The sequence below is a fragment of the Hyperoodon ampullatus genome, assembly GCF_949752795.1.
Source record: "Hyperoodon ampullatus genome assembly, chromosome: 8".
Lineage (NCBI taxonomy): Eukaryota > Metazoa > Chordata > Mammalia > Artiodactyla > Ziphiidae > Hyperoodon > Hyperoodon ampullatus.
Window position 1 is genome coordinate 23935300 of NC_136921.1, and position 24977 is coordinate 23960276.

A 24977-nucleotide genomic window follows, 5' to 3' on the forward strand; every position below is an offset into this window, starting at 1 on the left:
CCTCTAAACAAGTAGTGTCTTTCTGATGCTTCATATAGCAGAAAAAATGGTGTCCTGCATCATGGATATTTCTGTTCCTAAGGCTTAGAGTATGCCAGAAGAGGGAAAGAAAAGGACCACTGAATATTTTGCTCATCTATAGTCTTTATAGCTCAACTTTTCTAAACCACAAACCCTTGCTATACCTTCAAAGTACATTAATATCAAAAGTTAATATAGAACTAGGGGTTTTATTCTTGTGTTTTCTATATTCTTCATTTCCTTATAATTTCAGGATTTGATCTTTACCAAGGGCTTACAAGGTATGATTTTCCCAGAATTCAGTCAAACTGTGAATCCAGTTGTGACTTCCAGATGACTATGACACTTTAAATTCTCCCTAGCTTTACTCTAGATGGTAGAAACACATAGTCCTCTGGCAAAATCTCCTTTTTGTTCTCCATTCTGGCCCTGGCTCCAAGCAGCTGTATTCCTGCTTCTCTGTTACTAATACAAGTGATCATTATATCTCCTTGGCATGCCCATAAATTTTCAGCTCCCCGTTATTCATTCTGCATTTCATGGCTGTATTCACTTGTAACTATTGACAAAAATGATTAATTATGGAAGTAGCACCAGATTCACCACTGTAAAATATGTTAACACTAACAGTGCATTGGTAGGTGGACACACAGAGCTCACTAGCTCTTTAAGATCCTTTGTTTCTGTCATGCTGGAAGAAATGACACCCACAAGGACAAAGAGGAGTCAAGTAAAGCCAAAAGGGTCACTGCTCACCTTTGCCTAATTCCTGTGGAATGTTCCTGGATATTTTGCTTTGTCAATCAGACACAAGCAACTTGATTCAAGGGTCTGCACCTGGCTTGATGTGGGCCCCCTAAACACACACTGAGACAAATACTTTGAAGGTCGTTTATTTGGGAAGTGAACCTAGAAAGCACATGCAAGGGAGTGGGAAAAGTGAAACAAAGAAGAGAGAAAGCTCTATGAGCCATAAACTATGAGCAGCTAGAACTAGGGCTCGCTGAAGACCCTGTGAGGAACCATATAAAACATGCTTCACAACTGTAACACTGTAGGGAGGGGTAAGAATGCTGAGCTGTTTATCCACTTACTTCATCTGTCCCTGGAGGCACTAACTTCCTCACACTTGAGCCTAGTAAGTTGTGGCATCTAAGAAGAGCCCTCAGGGAAGGAAACTTCAGAAAGGTGTAGCTGTGAGCCCTTGAGGTGGGAAGTTCATAATGGCCCGGGACCTGTCCAGCAGGGCTACAGGTGAATGCAAGGTTATGGGGCAAGGCACCAACAGCATTTACTACAGTCTCCTAGCTTTATTTTGGAGGCTGACTCAGTGTAGTACATCATCTTTGAACACAGAACTGTTCAGGGAACACTTGCAGAAATGAATTTACTTGAAAGATATAAGTCATGGATAGAAACCTTTGTATATTTAGTGTTTATTTATTTATTTAAAAAAAATTTTTTTCGGTACGTGGGCCTCTCACTGTTGTGGCCTCTCCCATTGCGGGGCACAGGCTCCGGACGCGCAGGCTCAGCGGCCATGGCTCACGGGCCTGGCCGCTCCACGGCATGTGGGATCTTCCTGGACCGGGGCACGAACCTGTGTCCCCTGCATCGGCAGGCGGACTCGCAACCACTGCACCACCAGGGAAGCTCTTTAGTGTTGATTTAAATAAATAACTGTTTCAAATGAAACTGGCTGAGAAGTCTTTGGCCCATTCCTTTGGAAGCCAGATTGTTTCACTAAAATTGTGCCAATTTTTAGCATTTGCCCATTCCTTTGGAATAGAAGCTATTCATGGGAACTGGTTGAGAGGCCTCAGCCTGGTTCCTCCAGGAACAAGCTGTTTCCTTAGAACTAGTTGATATTAGGTCTGCAGGCTCTTTGGTTTGCAAGCTGTTTGAACTGAACTGTTTGAGGTGCATGCCACTTAATCTGTTTCAAAATTGTCCTTTTAGTCTAGAGAAAAACCTCTGAGAAATGAGATTCCAGTTATCTAAATATGTTGAGGGTATCATGCCTACAAGGGACTCTAGCTGATTTCATGTTTAAAAACTTCAGTCCTTCTTCATGCACATTTCTAATTAAATGGACCACTCTGACCAAAGACAAGTTAGAATATCAATGGCCATTATGAGGAATTTTTGAAATCTCCAAACTTCATTTTCTAAAAAGCAAACTGGACTGTAATAGTATAAAAATTTCCAGAACTGAATGGAATGCCTCTTTCAATTGGTATTTTGAGCCTTCCACAACATTATCAGGAGCCTAAAACTACCTCTGTGCAAAATAAAATGTTAAGATTAACTGAGGCAAACAGAGGGTTAAAGAATGATAAAATGGCTCCTGAAGCCTCAGGCTCTTCTACCTTGGCTTTTTTGTCTCTGGCTCCACCTCTGGCACCTTCTTTCTCCTTCCCTTCTATATTGCCTTTACCTCCTCTATACCCTCAGTTCACCCACATGAATTATCTTTCCAAACTTCCCCATTTCTCTGAAACTCTTCTACTTCCTTTCCTCTGAACTTAGCAGAAACTGTCTCTTTAAAATTAAGCCTTCTGAGGATTCAGAAGTTAACTCTTAATTTCTTATACTCCTTGGGCTAAAGCTGAACTGTAAGTCATAGTCAACAATTTTCCCAAAGTAACCAAAGGTCCTCACAGATTTGCTGAGGAATTTAATATAGTCATTCAAGTTTATCAACCTGGTTTCTCTGACTTATAGCATCTTCTTCATACACTTGTTGGTTAAGGTCAGGCCCAACACTGGATAAAAACTGATACTTGGGGAAATCCTGAAAGGTTTCTAGAATTACAACTGGGAAATTGATTTATGCAATGCATTCTTTAGTACTCCAATTGCTGAAGTTAGCCAATACCTTTCTGCTTGCACTTGGGAAGAAAAAAGTGCACCTGGACAGTAATGTCTCAGGATTATACTGAGAGTGCTTCTTATTTCTCACAAATCCTGAAGGCTCATCTGGATGACATCAAGTTCCCAAGAATTTCTACTTGTAATAAGTGAATGATTTGCTTCTTTGCTTTCCTTCTCAAGCCTCCTCACAGAAAGATAGCATCCACTTGCTAAAGTGTTTAGCCTTAAAGGGACATATAGTCATCAAAGAAATAATGCAATTTGCTCAAACCCAGGTTTGATACTTAGGGCATTTGATATCAGTACAAGGGCTACCCAAACAGACTTCATTACATCCCAAATTTCCCAAAACCCAAAACTAAGTGCCACCTGTGAGGTTTCCTTGGGCTTGTTGGTTACTGCTGAAACTGGATTCCAAATTTGTCTCTTATGGCCATATCTCTATCTGTTTTACTCAAAAACAACAACAACTCCAACCCAATTGTATGGGAAGAATGAGACAACATTAAGGCTTTTAAGGCCTTAAAGGAGAGTTTGATGGACCCACCTGCCCTTGGGCATCTCAATTATCAGATTCCCTTTTTTCCTTTCTGTATCTGAAAAGGAAGGGAATGCCCTTGAAGTACTCACCTAAAAACACATGGACCACGATTAACCCATAGCTAGCAACCAGACCCTCTGGCACAGGGACATCCCCCCATGCCTTAGAATCATTACAGCCACTGCCCTTTTGGTTAAGTTCAAAAAGAAAATTGTTGGGATCCACTTTAACCATTTCTGTACCTCATCCAGCAGAAGCCCTCCTGATTTCTCATCACATTCAACATTTCTCCGTCAGCTGCCTCACTTCTTATGAAGTCCTTTTATTAAGTGCTTCTCACATCACTTTTTTATGTTGTAATAATCTTAACCCTGCTACTCCTCTCCTCTCCATCACCAACAAAATCCCTTACAATTCTTTAATGCTGCTAGATCACCTGATTCCTCATGATGAGCTACAAGAACTTACTTTGGGTAATGCTGACTTCTCATGGTTCATTAATAGTTCTTATTTAAAAGAAGACAGAGGCAAATATTATGCTGGGTATGCTATTACAACTCCTTTTGATGTTGTTAAAGCAGCACCTTTACCTATGGCTACTTTAGTCCAACAGATTGAACTGTACACTTTTATATGATCATGTACTGCAGCCAGTGGCAAAACTGTCAATGTTTATACTGATAGTAGATGTGCTTTCAGAGTAGCTCATGATTTTGGAATGTTGTGGCTTCCTCACCTACAGCAGAAATAACATAAAAAATGGCCTCTATATTCAGGAATTATTGGATATATTAATTCTACCTGCCACTTAGTCATTATTAAGATTCTGGGGCATTCAAGCCCAGAAGCTAAGGGAAGCTCTTTGGAAGCTAAGGGAAATCATCCTGCTGACATTTTAGCAAGGAATTCTGCTCTTAAAGGGACTAACAGCAGCCAAACTTCTGTTATGGTCTGATGGGATATTTCACCAAGTGATAACTTAGAAAAACTGGCTATAGCAGCCAACAATTGGCTTCAGAAAAGGAAAAAACAAGATTGGAAATTCAACAAATTTATCAAATTCAAGTTTGATAAAAAGAAAAAGCTCTGGTTTGAACCAAATAAAAACCCATTCCTACCAGAGACTCTAAAATTCCCACTCTTTCACCACTGTACATGCATTACACCATTGGTCTACTGACACAATGATATTCATAAATCAATATTGGTGGGGGAAACATGAACAAGGCCACAAAAAGTGCCAATCTCACTTGACCCAGTTGTCCAAAATACAACCCAGGAAAGCCTGTTTATACTTCCCCCAGACTGCCTAATGGACCAGTAGAGTTATGGCAATAGACATCATGCAACTTTCTCTGCCTCTGGATATAAATATGTTTTAGTCACTGTCTGTATGTTTTCAGACTGGACTTAAGTCTTCTTTTGCAGACAGGCTACTGCTTCTTTTGTGGCTTAAGTCATTTTGAAAAAAAAAAAATTATCCCTACCTGGGGAAATTTCCTTGAACTGCATAGTGATCAAGGGACCCCTTTTATTAGTCAGGCACTTCAACAAGTCTGTGCTGTTTGGCCAGTTTTACACCACTTTCACTGTGCTTACCAAACTCAATCCTCTGGATCAGTCAAATGCACTAATAGAATTATTAAGATTCAACTGGCAGTTGCATGGCCGGGAGCTGAGATGTCAGCATTAGGAACTCTGGTCCCAAGTGCCTGGGGCAAGGCATTTACTTTCAGCCCCCTATGGGCAAGTGAACCAAGACTAAGCACAAAGGATTAAAACAAGAATGACAAGACATCTTGCTGATGCCTCCAACAAACTAGGAAGTCTCTCCAAAGGAGGACATGGTCAATATCAGGCACTTCTCTAAAGATACAGCTAATTCCAACCAGCACATTAAGATTCTGAAATTAAGAGCCTGCTGTGAACTCTTATCTGAAGTGCCAGGTGTGAGGCCACTGCATGAAGCACCCTGTGAACAAGTGAAACTAGACAAAGCACAAAGAAAAAGAAGATAAAAAAGCAAGCTGCAAACCATCTGAAAAAAATGCCTCTGCACCTCTAGCTCTTGCAGAAGTTGGCATCTTCAGTGGAGTCTCCTACTGCAGGGGGACCTTCAACATGGCAGAGGAGTAAGACGTAGAGCTCAACTTCCTCCCCACAAATACATCAAAAATACATCTACACATGGAATGATGCCTACAGGCCACCTACTGGATACTGGCAGAAGACCTCAGGCTTCCCAAAAGGCAAGAAAATCCCCACGTACCTGGCCGTGTGGCTGACAGAGTCTTGGCACTCTGGGCTGGTGTCAGGCCTGAGCCTCTGAGGTGGGAGAGCCGAGTTCAGGACACTGGACCACCAGAAACCTCCCAGCCCCACGTAATATCGATCAGTGAGAGCTCTCCCAGAGATCTCCGTCTCAATGTTAAGACCCAGCTCCACCTAACGGCCAGCAAGTTCCAGAGCTGGATGCCCCATGCCAAACAACTAACAAGACAGGAACACAACCTCACCCATTAGCAGAGAGGCTGCCTAAAATCATAATAAGTTTACAGACACCCCAAAACACACTGCCGGACACTGCCCTGCCCACCAGAAAGACAAGATCCAGCCACACCAACCAGAACAGAGGCATCATTCCCTTTCATCAGGAAGCCTACACAAGTCACTGAACCAACCTCACCCACTGGGGGAAGGCACCAACAACAATGGGAACTACGAACATGTGGCCTGCGAAAAGGAGACCCTAAACAAAGTAACTTAAACAAAATGAGAAGAGAGAGAAATATGCAGCAGATGAAAGAGCAAGGTAAAAACCCAGCAGACCAAACAATTGAAGAGAAAATAGGCAGTCTACCTGAAAAAGAATTCAGAATAATGATAAGAAACATGATCCAAAATCTTGTACACAGAATGGAGAAAATACAAGAAACATTTTAACAACGACCTAGAAGAACTAAAGAGCAAACAAACAATGATGAACAACACAATAAGTGAAATTAAAAATTCTCTAGAAGGGATCAATAGCAGAATAACTGAGGCAGAAGAACAGATAAGAGACCTGGAAGATAAAATAGTGGACATAATTACCACAGAGCAGAATAAAGAAGAAAGAATGAGAAGAATTGAGGACAATCTCAGAGACCTCTGGGACAACATTAAACACAACAACATTCGAATTATAGGGGTCCCAGAAGAAGAAGAGAAAAATAAAGGGTCTGAGAAAATATTTGAAGAGATTATAGTTGAAAACTTACCTAACATGGGAAAGGAAATAGTGAATCAAGTCCAGGAAGCACAGAGAGTCCCATACAGGATAAATCCAAGGACATTATATAATGATCAAGGGATCAATCCAAGAAGAAGATATAACAATTGTAAATATTTATGCACCCAACATAGGAGCTCCTCAATACATAAGGCAAATGCTAACAGCCATAAAAGGGGAAAATCGACAGTAACACAATCATAATAGGGGACTTTAACACACTATTTTCACCAATGGACAGATCATCCAAAATGAAAACAAATAAGGAAACACTAGCTTTAAATGACACATTAGACAAGATGGACTTAATTGATATTTATAGGACACTTCACTCAAAAACAACAGAATACACTTTCTTCTCAAGTGCTCATAGAACACTCTCCAGGATAGATCATATCTTCGGTCCCAAATCAGGCCTTGGTAAATTTAAGAAAACTGAAATCTTATCAAGTGTCTTTTCTGACCACAACGCTATGAGACTAGACATTAATTACAGGGAAAAAAACGTAAAAAAATACAAACACATGGAGGCTAAACAATACACTACAAAACAGCCAAGAGGTCACTGAAGAAATCAAAGAGGAAATCAAAAAATACCTAGAAACAAATGACAATGAACACGATGACAACCCAAAACCTATAAGATGCAGCAAAAGTAGTTCTAAGAGGGAAGTTTATAACAATACAATCCTACCTCAAGAAACAAGAAACATCTCAAATAAACAACTTAACCTTACACCTAAAGCAATCAGAGAAAGAAGAACAAAAAACTCCCAAAGTTAGTAGAAGGAAAGAAATCATAATGATCAGATCAGAAATAAAAGAAAAAGAAATGAAGGGAACAGTAGCAAAGATCAATAAAACTAAATGCTGGTTCTTGGAGAAGATAAACAAAATTGATAAACCATTAGCCAGACACATCAAGAAAAAAAGGGAGAAGACTCAAATCAACAGAATCAGAAATGAAAAAGGAGAAGTAACAACAGACAGTGCAGAAATACAAAGGATCATGAGAGATTACTACAAGTAACTATATGCCAATAAAATGGACTACGTGGAAGAAATGGACACATTCTTAGAAAAGCACAACCTTCCGAGACTGAACCAAGAAGAAATAGAAAATATAAACAGACAAGTCACAAGCACTGAAATTGAAACTGTGATTAAAAATCTTCCAACAAACAAAAGCCCAGGACCAGATGGCTTCACAAATGAATTCTATCAAACATTTAGAGAAGAGATAACACTTATCCTTCTAAAACTCTTCCAAAATATAGTAGAGGGAGGAACACTCCCAAACTCATTCTACAAGGCCACCATCACCCTGATACCAGACAAAGATGTCACCAAAAAAGAAAACTACAGGCCACTATCACTGATGAACAAAGATGCAAAAATCCTTAACAAAATACTAGTAAACAGAATCCAACAGCACATTAAAGGGATCATACACCATGATCAAGTGGGACTTATCCTAGGAATGAAAGGATTCTTCAATATATGCAAATCAATCAATGTAATACACCACATTAACAAATTGAAGGAGAAAAACCATATAATAATCTCAATCGATGCAGAAAAAACTTTTGACAATATTCAACACCCATTTATGACAAAAACCCTCCAGAAAGTAGGCACAGAGGGAGCCTATGCCTATATGATAATAATAAAGGCCATATATGACAAACCTACAGCCAACATCATTCTCAATGGTGAAAAAGTGAAACCATTTCCTTTAAGATCAGGAACAAGACAAGGCTGCCCACTCTCACCACTATTATTCAACATAGTTTGGGAAGTTGTAGCCATGGCAATCAGAGATGAAACAGAAATAAAAGGAATTGAAATATGAAAAGAAGTAAAACTGTCACTGCTTGCAGTTGACATGGCATTATACATAGAGAATCCTAAAGATGTTACCAGAAAACTACTAGAGGTAATCAATGAATTTGGTAAAGTAGCAGGATACAAAATTAATGCACAGAAATCTCTTGCATTCCTATACACTAATGATGAAAAATCTGAAAGAGAAATGAAGGTAACATTTCCATTAACCATTTCAACAAAAAGAATAAAATACCTAGGAATAAGCCTACCTAAGAAGACAAAAGACCTGTATGCAGAAAACTATAAGACACTGATGAAAGAAATTAAAGACGATACAAACAGATGGAGAGATATACTATGTTCTTGGATTGGAAGACTCAACATTGTGGAAATGACTCTACTACCCAAAGCAATCTACAGATTCAATGCAATCCCTGTCAAACTATCAGCAGCATTTTTCACAGAACTAGAACAAAAAATTTTACAATTTCTATGGAAATACACAAGACCCCAAATAGCCAAAGCAATCTTGAGAAAGAAAAACAGAGCTGGAGGAATCAGGCTCCTGGACTTAAGACTATACTACAAAGATACAGTAATCAAGAGAGTATGGTACTGGCACAAAAACAGAAATATAGATCAATGGAACAAGATAGAAAGCCCAGAGATAAACCCACGCACATATGATCACCTTATCTTTGATAAAGGAGGCAAGAATATACAGTGGAGGAAAGAGAGCCTCTTCAGTAAGTGGTGCTGGGAAAACTGAACAGCTACATGTAAAAGAATGAAATTAGAACACTCCCTAACACCATACACAAAAATAAACTCAAAATGGATTAAAGGCCTAAATATAAGTCTAGACACTATAAAACTTTTTGAGGAAAACATAGGCAGAACACTCTATGACATAAGTCACAGCAAGATCCTTTTTGACCTCCTAGAGAATTGGAAATAAAAACAAAAATAAACAAATGGGACCTAATGAAACTGAAAAGCTTTTGTACAGCAAAGGAAATCATAAACAAGATGAAAAGACAACTCTTAGAATGGGAGAAAATATTTTCAAATGAAGCAACTGATAAAGGATTAATCTCCAAAATTTACAAGCAGGTCATGCAGCTCAGTATCAAAAAGACAAAAAACCCAATCCAAAACTGGGCAGAAGACCTAAACAGAAATTTCTCCAAAGAAGATATACAGACTGCCAACAAACACATGAAAGGATGCTCAACATCACTAATCATTAGAGAAATGCAAATCAAAACTACAATGAGGTATTACCTCACACCAGTCAGAATGGCCATCATCAAAAAATCTAGAAACAATAAATGCTGGAGAGGGTGTGGAGAAAAGGGAACCCTCTTGCACTGTTGGTGGGAATGCAAATTGATACAGCCACTATGGAGAACAGTATGGAGGTTCCTTAAAAAAGTAAAAATAGAACTACCATATGACCCAGCAATCCCCACTACTGGGCATATGCCCTGAGAAAACCAAAATTCAAAAGAGACATGTACCACAATATTCATTGCAGCACTATTTACAATAGCCAGGACATGGAAGCAACCTAAGTGTCCATCAACAGATAAATGGATAAAGAAGATGTGGCACATATATAGAATGGAATATTACTCAGCCTTAAACAGAAATGAAATTGGGCTTCCTTGGTGGCGCAGTGGTTAAGAGTCCACCTACCGATGCAGGGGACACGGGTTTGTGCCCCGGTCCGGGAAGATCCTACATGCCGCAGAGCTACTGGGCCCGTGAGTCATGGCCGCTGAGCGTGTGCGTCCGGAGCCTGTGGTCTGCAACGGGAGAGGCCACAACAGTGAGAGGCCCGCATACCACCAAAAAAAAAAAAAAAAGAAAAGAAATGAAATTTAGTTATTTGTAGTGAGGTGGATGGACCTAGAGTCTGTCGTACAGAGTGACGTAAGTCAGAAAGAGAAAAACAAATACTGTATGCTAACATATATATATGGAATCTAAGAAAAAATAAATGGTCCTGATGAACCTAGGGGCAGGAAAGGAAAAAAGTCGCCGACGTAGAGAATGGACCTGAGAACACTGGGAAGGGTAAGGGTAAGCTGGGATGAAGTGAGAGAATAGCATTGACATACATACACTACCAAATGTAAAATAGATAGCTAGTGGGAAGCAGCTGCATAGCACAGGGAGATCAGCTCGGTGCTTTGTGACCATTTGGAGGGGTGGGATAGGGGGCTGGGAGGGAGAAGCCAGAGAGAGGGTATATATGGATATATGTATACATATAGCTGATTCACTTTGTTATACAGCAGAAACTAACACATTGTAAAGCAAATAAACTCCAATAAAGATCTTTAAAAAAATAAATAAGATTCAGTTGGCAAAATTTGTAGAGGTCCTCCAAATACCTGGGACAAAAGCATCACTGTTGATCTTTCTAAATCTTAGTTCCACCCCTTTTAAAACTTATAAACTTTCACGCTTGAGATAGTCACAGGACACCAATGCACTTGAGTTCTGCCTCTTTTGACTCACAACTGATAAAAGGAGAGATATTCCAATATAACAAAGGAATAATTGTTTCTGTTAAAAATAAACTTGATCTACTGGAACAATGTCTTCACAGTGCACTCTCAGGAGACAAAGACAGTAAGCATTACACCTTGCAACCTGGAGATTTAATCTACTAGAAAAGATACCTCCAGAAAGACTCTCTTCTACTTCATTTGAAAGGTTCCTATCAGATACTAGTAAGCAACCTTTATGCAATCCAACTCTAAGGAACAGACTTTTGGATTCATGTGACATACCTAAGGAAAGCACTGAACCCTAACTGAAACGGCACATCATTTGGTGACCTAAAAGTAAAGATTCTCTGGAAATCTGTGAAAAGCAGATTATGCAATTGCTAAACCTGACTCTTGATCAGCAGTGGTTTCAGAGAAAGCACTTGATCAAAAGGGAAAAATATAAAAATTTAATAACAGAAATCTCAATTAAATATAGTTGGGAGACCAGAACTGAGGTCTCACACCCTGTGATAATAGCAGAGCCCAACAGGATGAAGAAAGTCTTCTCTCCATTCCTGGAAGGGACGCAGCCTATGAAAAGCCATGGACTCTTTGTTTACTATATCCCTCCCAACTTCCTTTCCCCTTTATAAAACTGTTCTCTTTCCCTTGCTTGCACACACCAATTGTAATTCTCTGATGATTCCAAATAAATCCATCCTTGTTGAACAAGTAACTGGCAGTATATTTGTTTTACACACACACACACACACACATACACACACACAGAGTTGTATATTATTGAAAGAGTATAAATTATAAGAAGATGATAAAAAATAGTGAGGCAAAGACAAAGCAGGTCTAAGTATGGTTTGTTATTGATTTTTCCAAAAAAAATTTTCACAGCAACAAATTCTTTCTCCCCCCCCATTAAATTGTGCTTTAATATTACTCTCTATTTGCTTTCATTTTAGTTAAATTTATTGTTTAAATTTATTGTATTATCCCTAATATTGTGAAGTAACTTTTTCATTTTTAGACTTTCTTGAGCAGTAATGAAAGCATTTAAGACTATGATTTCTTCTAAGTATATTTTTGATTGTTGCTCATGAATTTTATCATGAAATAAATTCCTTATTGTTATTTTAATAATTTGTTACTCTTTGACTCATGAGTAATTTAGGATGAAAATACATGCATACACATATTTAAGTACTGAGGATTTTTCTTTGGTTTATAGGTCTTTATAAATACTGTGGTTCATGGGTTCCTTTTTATTGTTGATTATCGTTGCTTTCTTTTTGCATTCACTCAGTATCTAATAGACCATCTTTAATCTTTTTGTACCATTTGGGTTTTGAATATAAGCAACAGAAACTTAGTTTGCTAATTATATCCACACATGTAAAAAATATAGAGAAAACTTTTATAAGATTTGGAAAAAAATCTAAGAACCAAAGAAAAGTAAGTAACAATAACCTTGTCAAATACCTGATAGGAAAAGTCTGGTCAGGACACTGTTTTTTGTATATGTGGACTCTAAACAATACTGCAACCAGAATTTCCTACCTGATCCTCTGTCTTTGCATTACTTCTTTCAAATTCGAAGTTCTAAATGGGTAGATCCTTATGCTAATTTCCTAGAAACCACAAAACAGAAAACCCCAGAACTCCTGAGCCCTGCCTCCTACCAAGTTTCATACATTACCGGTTTCCCCTCTGAAGAGAATATTTCTTGGATGCCAGGCAGTCAAATAAACAACAAATGGCCATTTCAATATTTATAGAGGATCCCATAATTTCATTTTGTTGTAGGGCTATATTTGAGACTTTTTGCCTTTAAATATAGAATACATAACTGCCGCAAACTGATGTGTCTGAATTTACCTCCATTTACTAAGAATCCAGATTATTTGTGGTATGTGATGAGTAAAGGGGGATACACACAAGGCAGCTTGTCTCTCTTTTTTTTTCTTTCAGTATTTCCTTTATTGAATGAAAGGCTTTAGTATAATTAATGGTAAAAATGATTACATGGAGCGTTTATGATTATTCATTAGAAATATACTTTAATTAATCATTAATAATTTTCTGGCACTGTAGATCTACATAGCAAGAGATGTAGCTTTACTTTACACTGATCACAGCCACACTAGGATGCCAGAAACAGTTGCCAAAAATGCTGCATTTAATTTCTAGTTTCATCAATGTTACCTTAAGATTATAATTGACATGTAGTGCCACAATGAATTAAAAGTTAAGATGATATTGAAGTACAGACAAGCCATCACTATTGAAGCTTCAATGGGTTGAGTGTATAAAAGAATAAATACCAAGTGACAAGATTATTCTTAAGTATTTTCTATATGTTGAACTGCAATTAGGGGACTACGGACAAGATAGGTCAAATGAACATTATTCGGACGTTGAATTACAAATTGATGCAATGAAATACAGTCACTGAATTCTTGAAAGTGACAGCAACAGACAAAACACTGGGTGAAGCAATCTGCAATGGAATTGTTCAATTTCATTAAGCATCATTTAACTCATCAACCAAAGAGACATAACCACAAATCATGAGAGGACTCGCCACTAGCTACCAACATAGGAAAAAATAACTGTTCGTTTTTGACTTCCAAATACATACTCCCAGTGTTAACACTGTGATTTATTTATTTCTATTTAAAAAAGAGAATGCTGAACTTTACAGATATTAAATATCATACCTTACTATATACAACCGGGAAGTCACAGAACCTAGATTCAAACTCCATTCTATCTGATTTCAAAGTCTATATTTTTCTCTATACTCTATTTAAGGCAGAAAGGGCTGAATGCAATGCACAGGTATTTCCTTTTGGTCAAACACATTCTACGATTAAGTTACCCTCAATATTCTTACATGATAATCCCATATCTTATTCAATTCAAATAGGGCCAAAAATTTATTTTTGCCAAGAGACCACACTTAGTTTCAACCACATCTAAAGTGGTGATATCCATGCCTCTCCTTTGGTTTTTAACTTCCACCAATTATCTATCCATATAATTTCACTGGCAATCTGAATGAAAGTAAGAAACAGTCATTTGCATTATCAAAAGAGGGAATGAAAAAACATCTCTGTTTAACTTTGGAGCATATTACATGATTCTTACAAGGATATTAAACTAAATAATTATGTTTTATCCTACATTCGTCTTTACTCTTCCCTAAGAACATACATCATGATAAAAGAGGCAAGCTTATGAGGTAGAATTAGACTTAGAAGTTTTTCATTTTATATGGAACAGCATAAAACTCAGTGTCACAGACAGATGCTTACAAATGCCTTTCAATAATCAAGTTTTACTTAATATCATGTTAAAATAGAGATAGGGGGTTTCCCTGGTGGCGCAGTGGTTGAGAGTCTGCCTGCTAATGCGGGGGACGCGGGTTCGAGCCCTGCTCTGGGAGGATCCCACATGCTGCGGAACAACTGAGCCCGTGAGCCACAGCTACTGAGCCTGCGCGTCTGGAGCCTGTGCTGCGCAGCAAGGGAGGCCGCGATAGTGAGAGGCCCGCGCACCGCAATGAAGACTGGCCCCCGCTTGCCACAACTAGAGAAAGCCCTCGTATAGAAACGAAGACCCAACACAGCCAAAAATAAATAAATAAATAAATTAATTAATTAATTAATTTAAAAAAATAGAGATAGGATGTAGCGGTAAAGGGATATGGGCTTTGTTGCTGGAAGGAACAGGTTTCCAATCTCAAGACCACCACTTATAGCTGTAGACCTTTGAAAAAGTTATTTAACATCTTTGATCTTCAGAGATGTTAGCTTTTTTAGCTATAATATGGTGAAAATATTCTCTAACTTGCAGTGTTGTGTGATCATTAAATATAACCATGTGTCTAAAATGTCTGACAGAGTAAATGCTAATTATTTTTATTTCAGCTATTATTAAATGACCTAAGAGGAACTGAATTTAGGAATCTACCACACCTAAATTTCATACCTTCCTAGATAATTATTTCTCTTCTAATAATATAAATACTTTAAAATTGATACAAATAACCCATTTCAACCATGAAATAAAAATTGGGCAAGTATATGGAAAAATGTTTTTGAGAAGATTTAGCCTGTGTTATTTTTACTCAAAGGATGAGTTGTTAATATCTGGTATTTTTCCTTTGGATTGTTCCCACTAATCCTTGAATTCAACCCAATCCATATAATTCAATATATAAGACAGTGCAAAGCAGTGTCTTAACCATGACAAAAGTGAAGTGTTATCTCGCCAAGAATATTCAATTTATCCTAAACAACTGGTTAGGGATTTTACTTATTCTTATACCTTCTTTTACCTCAACTCTACATCTTTATTGGGTTCAACTTAAATAAACTGCATGAAGTATGACTTTATTTCTAACTCTTACAGAATTGAAATAATCCCATAAAACGAATCTATACATATGTTTGTTAGGAATACACAGTCATTACTAATCATGGTTTCCATTATTGAAATATGACTTTTTTCAAAGCCTGACAACCAGATACAAAAATCTAGTCTTCCCACTGCTGGCCATTGTCATGCTACTTATATTAACTGCAAAGGATAAGAGAAAAAGAATGATGGTATTTGTGTTATGTCTGCAAAGATATTATATGGTGTATATGAGATATAAAAAGAACTGTGGCATCTTAGGAGGTAAATAATCTTTTGAAACTTTATAACATATTAAATTGATTTATTTACTATATGATTATTTTATTATTTTTTAAAAAATACTTATTTTTAATTTTTAGAAAACGGTGATTTTTTTTTCAGATAAAATGTTTTCTTACCCAAAAAGCAAAACATATGATTTTTGGTCTCTCCCTCCCTTCCTCCCTTCCTCCCTTTTTTCCTTCCTTCCTTCAACAACTATTGATCATCTATTATGCCAAAGGCTGTGAAAGTATAGAAGAAAGCTCAGAGTTTCATGTTACAGAAATATTAGTAGGTAAACAACTATGATATATGACAGTTTCTATAAGTATATGTAAAATATATTAAGTTCTTACATGTATTAGTCAATTTTCTAAGCACTTCAATTTTCTAAGCACTTTAATCCCCATTATACCCTTATGTGATAGGGACTATGATTATCTATTTTACAAATGAGGCAACTGAGGTACACAGATTTTAGGCAATTATGGCCAAGGCCACACTGCCAATAAGCAGCAGAATTTGGGTTTGAATCCAGGCACAATGGCTGTGTGCTATTACTGTGCTGTACTGTCTGACATACATGCAAGATAACATAGATTTAAGCCAAGGACTCTATAGAAACACAATTAAGCACATTTATTTCTCAAATATAACTTCTGGTACCATGTTACTGAAACCATTAGTTATTACAAAAAAAGTCAGCAAATTGGTAAGCTTTGTCTTTTTGTGGGAAAAAAATACCTCATTTGTCAAATTCAACATTTTAAGTACTTTACCCCAAAAAAGGGCAAAATTCTATGTGGTATAAAATTTTCTTAGTCGCCTCTTGAGACACCTAATCCACAAGGGCAAAACGGAGAACTTTTTTTAGGGAAGGATACGTAAATCTTTAAGAATAGAAGTAAACTCTCCATTTGAAGGGAGGAAGAGGTATTTTAGCTAGAAAAAAATAACAAAGAAAAGGTTTTTTCAAAAGAAAAGATCATTGCACTATACTGGCTAATTTCACATGGTTAGTATGTAGTGAGTTTAATAACTGATGGTAGCTGACATTTATTTAGTGAGGGAGCAGTAAGCTTTGCATAGGATTTGTATAACATCTGTAAAGGTCTTTGAATTGAGGTCACCAAAGTAAGGTGCATCACAATATATGGAAAACAATGCAGTGAAGCTTTTTTCGTGTACTGCAACATATTATTGCAGTTTGGAACACTGAGTATTTTTAAGTCGCTTAATTTTATTCAAGTAGATCCTTTGATGATTAGAATCTTCACAATCTTTTGTAATGAATCAGACAGTGTCCAAGAAAATGTTTCATACTTTCACAGAACTTCACTGTTACATTTTAGCAAAGCATGTATTTTAAAGTTGACCTTAAAGTTGAGTCATATGCTTTTTTCCCCAAAATACAAGTATTCCTAATTTCTTGACCTTTTATGTTTTGATAAGCATTTGTTAGCCATGTACTATAAAGCAAGTATTTTTGAAAATAATAATAAAGTTAATCATTCCATCAAAGTAAAGGTGACATTTTAACAGTGAACAAAAAATGAATCATTTTAAAAAGAAACTTGCTCTATGGAGCATTTGATAACAATGGTTTGGAAGTGCTTCCCCTGCCAATATGTAAGGGTGACCACCTTTCAAAGTTATTGAGTCAAACTCTTAAAAAGTAGGAAAAGAATTTTCTTCTTTGTTTTAAAATATTTGAAAACTTCTAGTTACTTTATAAAACCAACTGATCAACCTCAGGAGGAGAGAAATGCCTAGCAAATTTTAACAAAAATGCCATTGCATAACTGGATGAATTTGAAAATCCATTATCCAAATTGATAGCTACAGACCATGATGCACTTTTTTTCTTTAGAGTTTTGTGTCTTTGTGAGGGATCATTTGCACATCTGATAGTTGTTAAATCCAAGCATAGATCTGACTAATGAATCATTGAATTACAGTGTTAAACAAATATTTTTGAAAATTAAGCATATTGAATCATCTTTTCTTACTGAAATGCCATTTTAACACTATTCTGATTGCCAGTGAGAACCAACTAAAACTAGAGGCCGTAAAATAAAAATACAGAATTGTATACAGTCTGCTTCCTGACTCTTGCACTGACCAATTGGCTGATCTGAGCAACATATTTTACTCTTCTAAGCCTTTGTTTTTTCAGTTCCTAATACAGATGATAATGATGATTCCATTAAGCATTACATAGCTGTTACAGGTAAAGTGATGGCACACAGTAGGTATTCAATAAGTGTTATCACTAAATCACCTCTTGGAATAGTGAGCTTTGGCACAAGAAGCCAAAGCTATAGTTACATTGAGTTTATATCAAGTATATATCAACTACTACCTTTAATTTTAAGATAATTTCTCTTTATGTCTGCTCCCTAGTAGACTGTGTGTATACTGAGGGCAGGGACTCTGTCACAGTCAACAGTCCAGAACCCAGGATATTGCCTGGCACAAAGATCTTCAATAAATATTACTAAGCTGAATGTGGCTGAGGAATAAAACCTAGAGAGAGAAGGTACAATCTTTGCCTTTGTTTCCACATTTGGGCTTCTGAATATTGTCAGACTCCTTTAAGAGTTCACCAGATAGCATCTGAGAACAACAGCCTAGGCAGGGTGCAGGTTGAACTGTGAAGTCCACAATGGGTTAGCACCACACAGGACCCAAGAGTAACTTTTTTGGTGAGTTCTCAGTGTTTTCACTTTAGAGGAACTCAAAGTGATCAGTTACTGGATCTTTTGGCTACAGCTAAGTTGGGACAACACAGTATGCTGGACTAGAGCCTGCAGTTAGTCTAGGGAGCAAGACATGGACACCAAAGGCAGTCCAGGCCATGAACTCTGTGTGCCTGATTCATCGCAGGAGGCAAAATGTCAGCAACTCTGATCTTTGTCAGCCTAGCTCTGAACTCACAGACGTATTACTCATTCTATTCTATGTTTTACTGTACAGTGAGCACATTCTTTTTTTTTTCTTTTTTTCAAAAAAATTCTAAAGCCTTAATATTTTCATTGGACTTGTTAATGACTAATAAGCTCGGCCTTTATTTTAAATAGGCTTCCAAATCATTGATGTATATTTGAATTTTTCATGTCCCTTTTTGAGAGGGCATTATAAGTTTTCATTAAATGTATTATATTATACATCATTTTCTAACAATATTACAATCTTCTTTTTCAATTTTAATAAAATAATTTTATTGTTTCATAACTTTGAGGAAAAATACTCTGCATGTAGTCCTATAAAACAGAGCAATTTCATGAGTTTCCAAACTGCAAGCTATTTAATAGCCTCCATTTGGTAATTACAAAGATTTATACTCCTTTCCTTGTCTCCCACAAAATTCAGAGTCGATCTGTCCAGTTGACTTAGAGACTGACTTAGAGGTCTCCACATTCATTATCTTTGACAATAAGCTGTTAGATTAGGTTAATGATTTAAGACTAGTATATGTTTGGGAATGGGAGAAAGAGGTTTAAAACTAATTTATAGGAATATACTCCACTGGTCATTTTCATGTTTCATCAAAAAAATATTTTTAAAAATGTCTCAATACTAGTTGATCACACTGAGGTGACAAAATGTTCTGCTTTTGCTTTACTGTGAAGGAAGTCATTCATCTCATTTTACGTTCAGTCTTTCAGTTTCACCTGACAGTTTACCATTTATCAAGGAATTAACATAATATAAAGTTATAAAAAAGAAGAATACCAGAATACTACAGATGTAGCTGATATTACAAGCCTAATAATACCATCCATATCAGTATGTTGTACAGTTTTTACTATTACACAGAAAAAAACTATAGCTATCCTGATTACTTTTTTCAACATCTCATAATATTTAACTACAAAAATAAATTTATTTTTAACTTCTTCACAAATCATTGTGAAATAAAAAAGCTAATAATTTCATATTATATAAACAACATGTAACATGTACCCTTTAAAAACTATATATAAAATAAGAATTTTTAAAAATCTGGCTATTTAAAGGTTTTTTTGTTTTGTTTTGTTTTGTGATTTAAAAAAAATGAGGTAGATCTGAAACAAATCACCAGAACTGCTAACGCAACTTAAGTGAAATGATTCTGTTTAATTCTAGAGTTGTTGTCATATATTATTTGTAGACTTTTATAATAACATTTAATTAACACTTTGCATTGTCTAATTATTAATAACCTAAATTAAATGAGTTTCACTTTGTTTTACATGCTAATTCTATTTTATATAGATACCAATTTAAATATATATTTTTAAACATCTGGTTTGAAATATTTTCAGAAAATAAACTAATTAAATGAATTTCATTTCTAATCATTCATGTATTTACCATAATTTATGAACAACATTTTATTTATACCGAAGTATTTTAGAGTCCTTTCCCTAGTATTAATGTCTATAAAGCTAGCATGCATACTACTAATAAAATTGTAATCATAATATTAATAATAAAAATTTTAATTTGACATTAAAACCAATTTGAAAAATATATATTAATATTGATTAAAGAAATACAACCTTTTTATGGACATACATTCAATCCACATGCTATCCTGCTGTATGCTAAATGCCCTGTGCTGTGCTGAATCCCTCTTTTCTCCTGCTCTCGGACATATTGTAGGAAATAAGACCAGTATACAAGGAGTTCCCAACAAGAGGTAGGAAGGCCACTGTCAATAAGCAACTCTAGGCATTTAAGGCAGATACACGAGGCAACTTCTCTTTGTAAGAGCAGTTTTACTTCCAAGCATTAGTGCTCCAGTTTTTCACAGGAAAGAAAATAAATAAGAGACATGTTTTCTGATAACATTCAGTTATAGCACTCTGAGAGACAGAAAAAAAAAAATCTGATATGAAAAGAAAATGAGCATAACATTTAGGTCACTACTAAATTAATATTTTCTCTGTGGGTTTTCCTTTACCAATGGCTTTTATACACATTTCACATGTAAGTATTTAGGCTAAATGCATTGAAAATCTTGCTTTTTCATTGATGCTCCATTAGTAGGAGTGAATTCTGTTGTACCAGGGTCTAAGCTATTTTAAAGCAAGGAGGAAGTTGTGGCACCTTTTTTTACCCAACAACAAATCATTCTGATTTTACTCTTAATTCATGGCTGATACACTTTTCCCACAGTGTCCCTTGACTGTTGCCCCTTGACATGCTGCAACATGTGAAGTTGTGTCTAAGGTATTTGTCATTCTACCATTAGCTGTTTTTCTATAATATGTGAACCTAAGGTCTCCTTGTTCTCTATTTATCCTAAATCAATTTGCCTCAGAGGACTAAATAGGGCCTCTCATAATGAACTTGGGTCCCTGTTCATACTATCTGTATGTTCATTATCATATTCCTTTATTGAAGTCAATCATGCTTTGTATACGGGAAGATAAATGGGAAAGATTACAAGTTTAATTTCTTTCCTGACTCACGAACCATAAAATATGGATTTTTTTTTCTTTTTAGTATAGTCTCCTACATTATCCTCATCAAATGTTGCTAAGAACAAATATGGAGACTCTGTTTTGCATATTTTGGCATGCTTCAAATTACTAAAGTGTGTGCTCAGTTAGTTGTGTTTTCTCTTTCCCGAATCTTTAATCCCTTCCTCTCCCCTACCGTTAAGCAAATAAACATGCTGTCTCCTATTTGAACAAGGGAGATCTCTATTTGGATCCTACAGGTATAGACTTTTCTCCTCTTCATCTCCACAGCCAAATTCTTTGAAAGTATAGTTCCCAAATTCCATCTCCATTTCTTCACATCTAATTCACTTCTGAAGCCACAGTAACCCAGGATTATCTACTTTTAACACTGAAAAATCCCACAACCCAGGAAAACTCTGTCTTAGCTAGATAAACTGGGACAGTTGTTCATCTTTAAACCCCCTTTCTTTCCTCCCATTATTTCCACATCCAATCACTCTTCAAATTGTAAGAGTTAAACCCCTTATCGTGAATCCATACTTTCCTTTATATTCTCACAGTCTCCTAGTTCAAATCTCATCTGCTCATAGCGTACTGTACAAGCCTCCTATATGAGAATGACTCCCTTAACTCTACTATCAAATTAATCTTTCTGAAAGGCTGACCTGATTATGTTACCCTGTTTGCTTAACATGCTTTAATAGACTCCTTCTGAAAACTATAAAATTTCAATCAGATACTTAATGATCTTGTCCTTGTCTATCTGTATACTCTTGCTTGTTTTTTCTTCCTCCTTCCTTAAGCTCTATTCAAACATATTATTACTCTCAGAATATGCTTTTGTAGCCTCATACTTCTATGGCTTTGTACATGCACTGCTATTTCCTGGAATCCACCTTCTCGAGATTACCTAGTATATCCTACTTACACTCCAAATCTCAGCTCAAGCACAGCCTCCTCTTGGGAGCCATCCACATCCTTCTAGGCAGATAAGAGTTCTCCTTCTTGCTTTTCCCCTGAGTCTTGTATCCTCTTCCATTTTAACACATACCTCATTGCATTAAAATCTCATTTCTCCTTTCTTTCCAAGCCACAAAGTCCTTAAGGAAAGGTATTATACATTTCCCTGTCATATGTAATGTATCAGCAGTGTCTATCTCAATAAAAAATTGTTGCATTAAATGTTTAATGAAGTAATTACATTATTTTTATAGTCCTACTTTTAGGAGGCAGGGTACATAAAAGCACATAGACAAGATCTTGTAAATAGGAACTATTACCATTCTTTTAACCTACATGCCCCTGTACAATTACTTCATAAATTGTACCTAATACCTGAAAAGTGACTAAGAGTAACTAGACCTATCAAAATTGGAAAATGTGTTGATGATTTGCTTACCGTTCTTGCATCCCATGCAGACAGGGACTTATCTGCAGAACCTGTGAGAAGAATGTTGGAGCAAGGAAGAAAGTCGATGCTGTTCACAGAGTCTGTATGTCCATACAAAGTGCATCTGCATCTTTCACTGTATAGAGAAACAGTAAGAGTTAAAGCTGTAGGACTTAGCACTACATGTTTCTTATGCTGTCTATATAATGCTAACAAAGATAGTTCAAGTATCTGAGGCATAAAGTAGTTTTACAAGTGGCAAGATGTACAAAAATAACATTTTAAATGGAGAGTTCTACAACCACCTTATATTCTAAGCACTTTATAGAATTAGCAGCATAAAACTGACTAAATTTAAATTATGTTCAATTTATAAAGTCACTTGGTAAAGTCATCTTTATACTACCTCATTTATTCCTTATCATGAAATGACTACTTAAAAACTGTTCCTATCTCATAAAGGAATACACTGAGGAAGAAAACATTTCATAATATGGGAAGACCAGAGAAACTTCTTTAAGTTGCTCAGTCTCTCTTCCTCCCCCCTCCCCACCCCCGCCTCAGCTGCTTGGGCTTTATGTTAGAATCACCTGAGATACTTTTAGCAGATACTCCACCTCAAGTCCCAGACATTCTGTTTCACTGGATCTGAGATGGAGCCTGAGCAGAAGTGGGAATTAACAAATCTAAACCCGTGGTTCTCAAAGTGTTTTACCCAGACCAACAGCATCAGCATCCCTTGGGAACATATCAGAAATGCAAATTGGGCTTCATCCTAAATCCACTGAATCAGGAACTCTGGGGCTGGGGCCCAACAGTCTGTGTTTTACAAGCTCTCCAGTTGATTCTGATACTCACAGAAGTCTGAGAACCACTGATCTAAATGATTAGAAATAACTCATAAGGAAAGACAACTGCAGCTTTGTCTTTTGCCATTTTATGAAAGGACTGTTTCTTAATGAAGCAGGATATATTCATAGAGCAGTATCACTTCTCATTTGTAATGCTTGATTGTCTTTTAATTAACTTTATTTATAAACTTACTTTAAAAATAGAGAAGAAACAGGATAATAAATAATGCTGAGAACAGAGGAGTCAATATAGGTACATTTCTAGTATGATAACCAGCTCATTAAGCTCTGATCAGCTGATGGCTGTCTGGCTTGAGCCATGCCATATGTGACAGTATGGTGGAGTGGGAAAAACTCTGTGATGGGAGCTGGTAGCCTGGGTTACCAAAGAGAAGTTATTAACCTCAGTGGCAGTAGGGGACCTTCTTGTGAGAATGAGATTACTTAATTTGATGCACTGAGAGGTCCAATCTAGCTTTGACAATCTGAGATTTCTGACCAAGGTTGTAAATGTAAAAGGCAAGGGAAGAAGTCAAATTGAGCATAACATCTAAGAACCGTTTGGAGCAAAGTTTGTTCCTCCTTACTTAAATTTTGGCTTTTTTGAGAAGTTAGAAAATATTAAGATTTATGTGGATACGTATGTAAGTTACTCAGTTTTGCCCCTTGATTGAGACTTTTCATATCAAAGTGAAGTATTATAGTAATTAATGTCAGGAACAAGGAAATAAAATCAATAAATTCATTAGTCAGGGCCATTTTGTATCTGTTTCTTTATCTTAATATTTCTGAGAGAGGCTGATAATATTTTGATCATTAAGGTTGATGAAAGGTCAATATATACCAGGGGTCAAAAACCATGGCCCATGGCTGGCTGCCTATTTTCGCAAAGAATGATTTATTGGAACACATCAATTTGTTTACACATGTCTATCACTGCTTTCCCATGACAACAGCAGAGTTGCACAGTTATGAGAGACCATATGGTTCACAAGCCTAAAATATTTAATACCTGACCCCTTAAAAATATATTTGGATATTTGTAAGTATGCTCAGATTTTATTTATGACATTTTTTTGAGATGTGTGCTAAAACTTACAGGATAAATTATTTTCTTTTATTTTTAAAGAAGTACTGTTTTATGTAGAAATTTTTCCTGCTGTTTTCTAATGATTCTCAAAATATAAGTACAAAACATTTCTTTAAACATTTATATTCCAAAGCACACTATATTGACATATCATCTTTAACTAATAGAGTAATTGCTCCAGATATAGCTCTATGACAGAGAAAGAGAGATTGATTTCATAGAAAAATGAAAATTATATATTATATAACGTAGTAAATTATTAAATTATATAAGAAAGTCAAGTTTATTATTATGAAATATCATTCTCTAAAAAACATCCTCACATTAAGAAAATATTAAGTATGTTATTTTTAGTCATATTTCATTTATAGAAAGTAAAATTTAAAAAGGAAATGTTTATAATTATAACATGTTTATAATTCCTCCCATTTTTCTTTTATTCACCTACCAATTTTTTGAAATT

The 24977-nt window shown here is 36.2% G+C and overlaps 1 protein-coding gene across 2 annotated transcripts in view; it reads right to left on the bottom strand.

Moving 5' to 3' along the window:
* Positions 1-24977, bottom strand: part of SPAG16 (sperm associated antigen 16) — a gene marked incomplete at both ends in the record, with an annotated part of 879991 nt that overhangs the window by 314215 nt on the left and 540799 nt on the right. For both annotated transcript variants that reach the window (XM_079709890.1, XM_079709889.1), the window contains one exon: positions 22583-22709. In XM_079709890.1, the coding sequence (XP_079566016.1) occupies positions 22583-22709 (127 nt within the window). The remainder of the gene's footprint in view (positions 1-22582; positions 22710-24977) is intronic.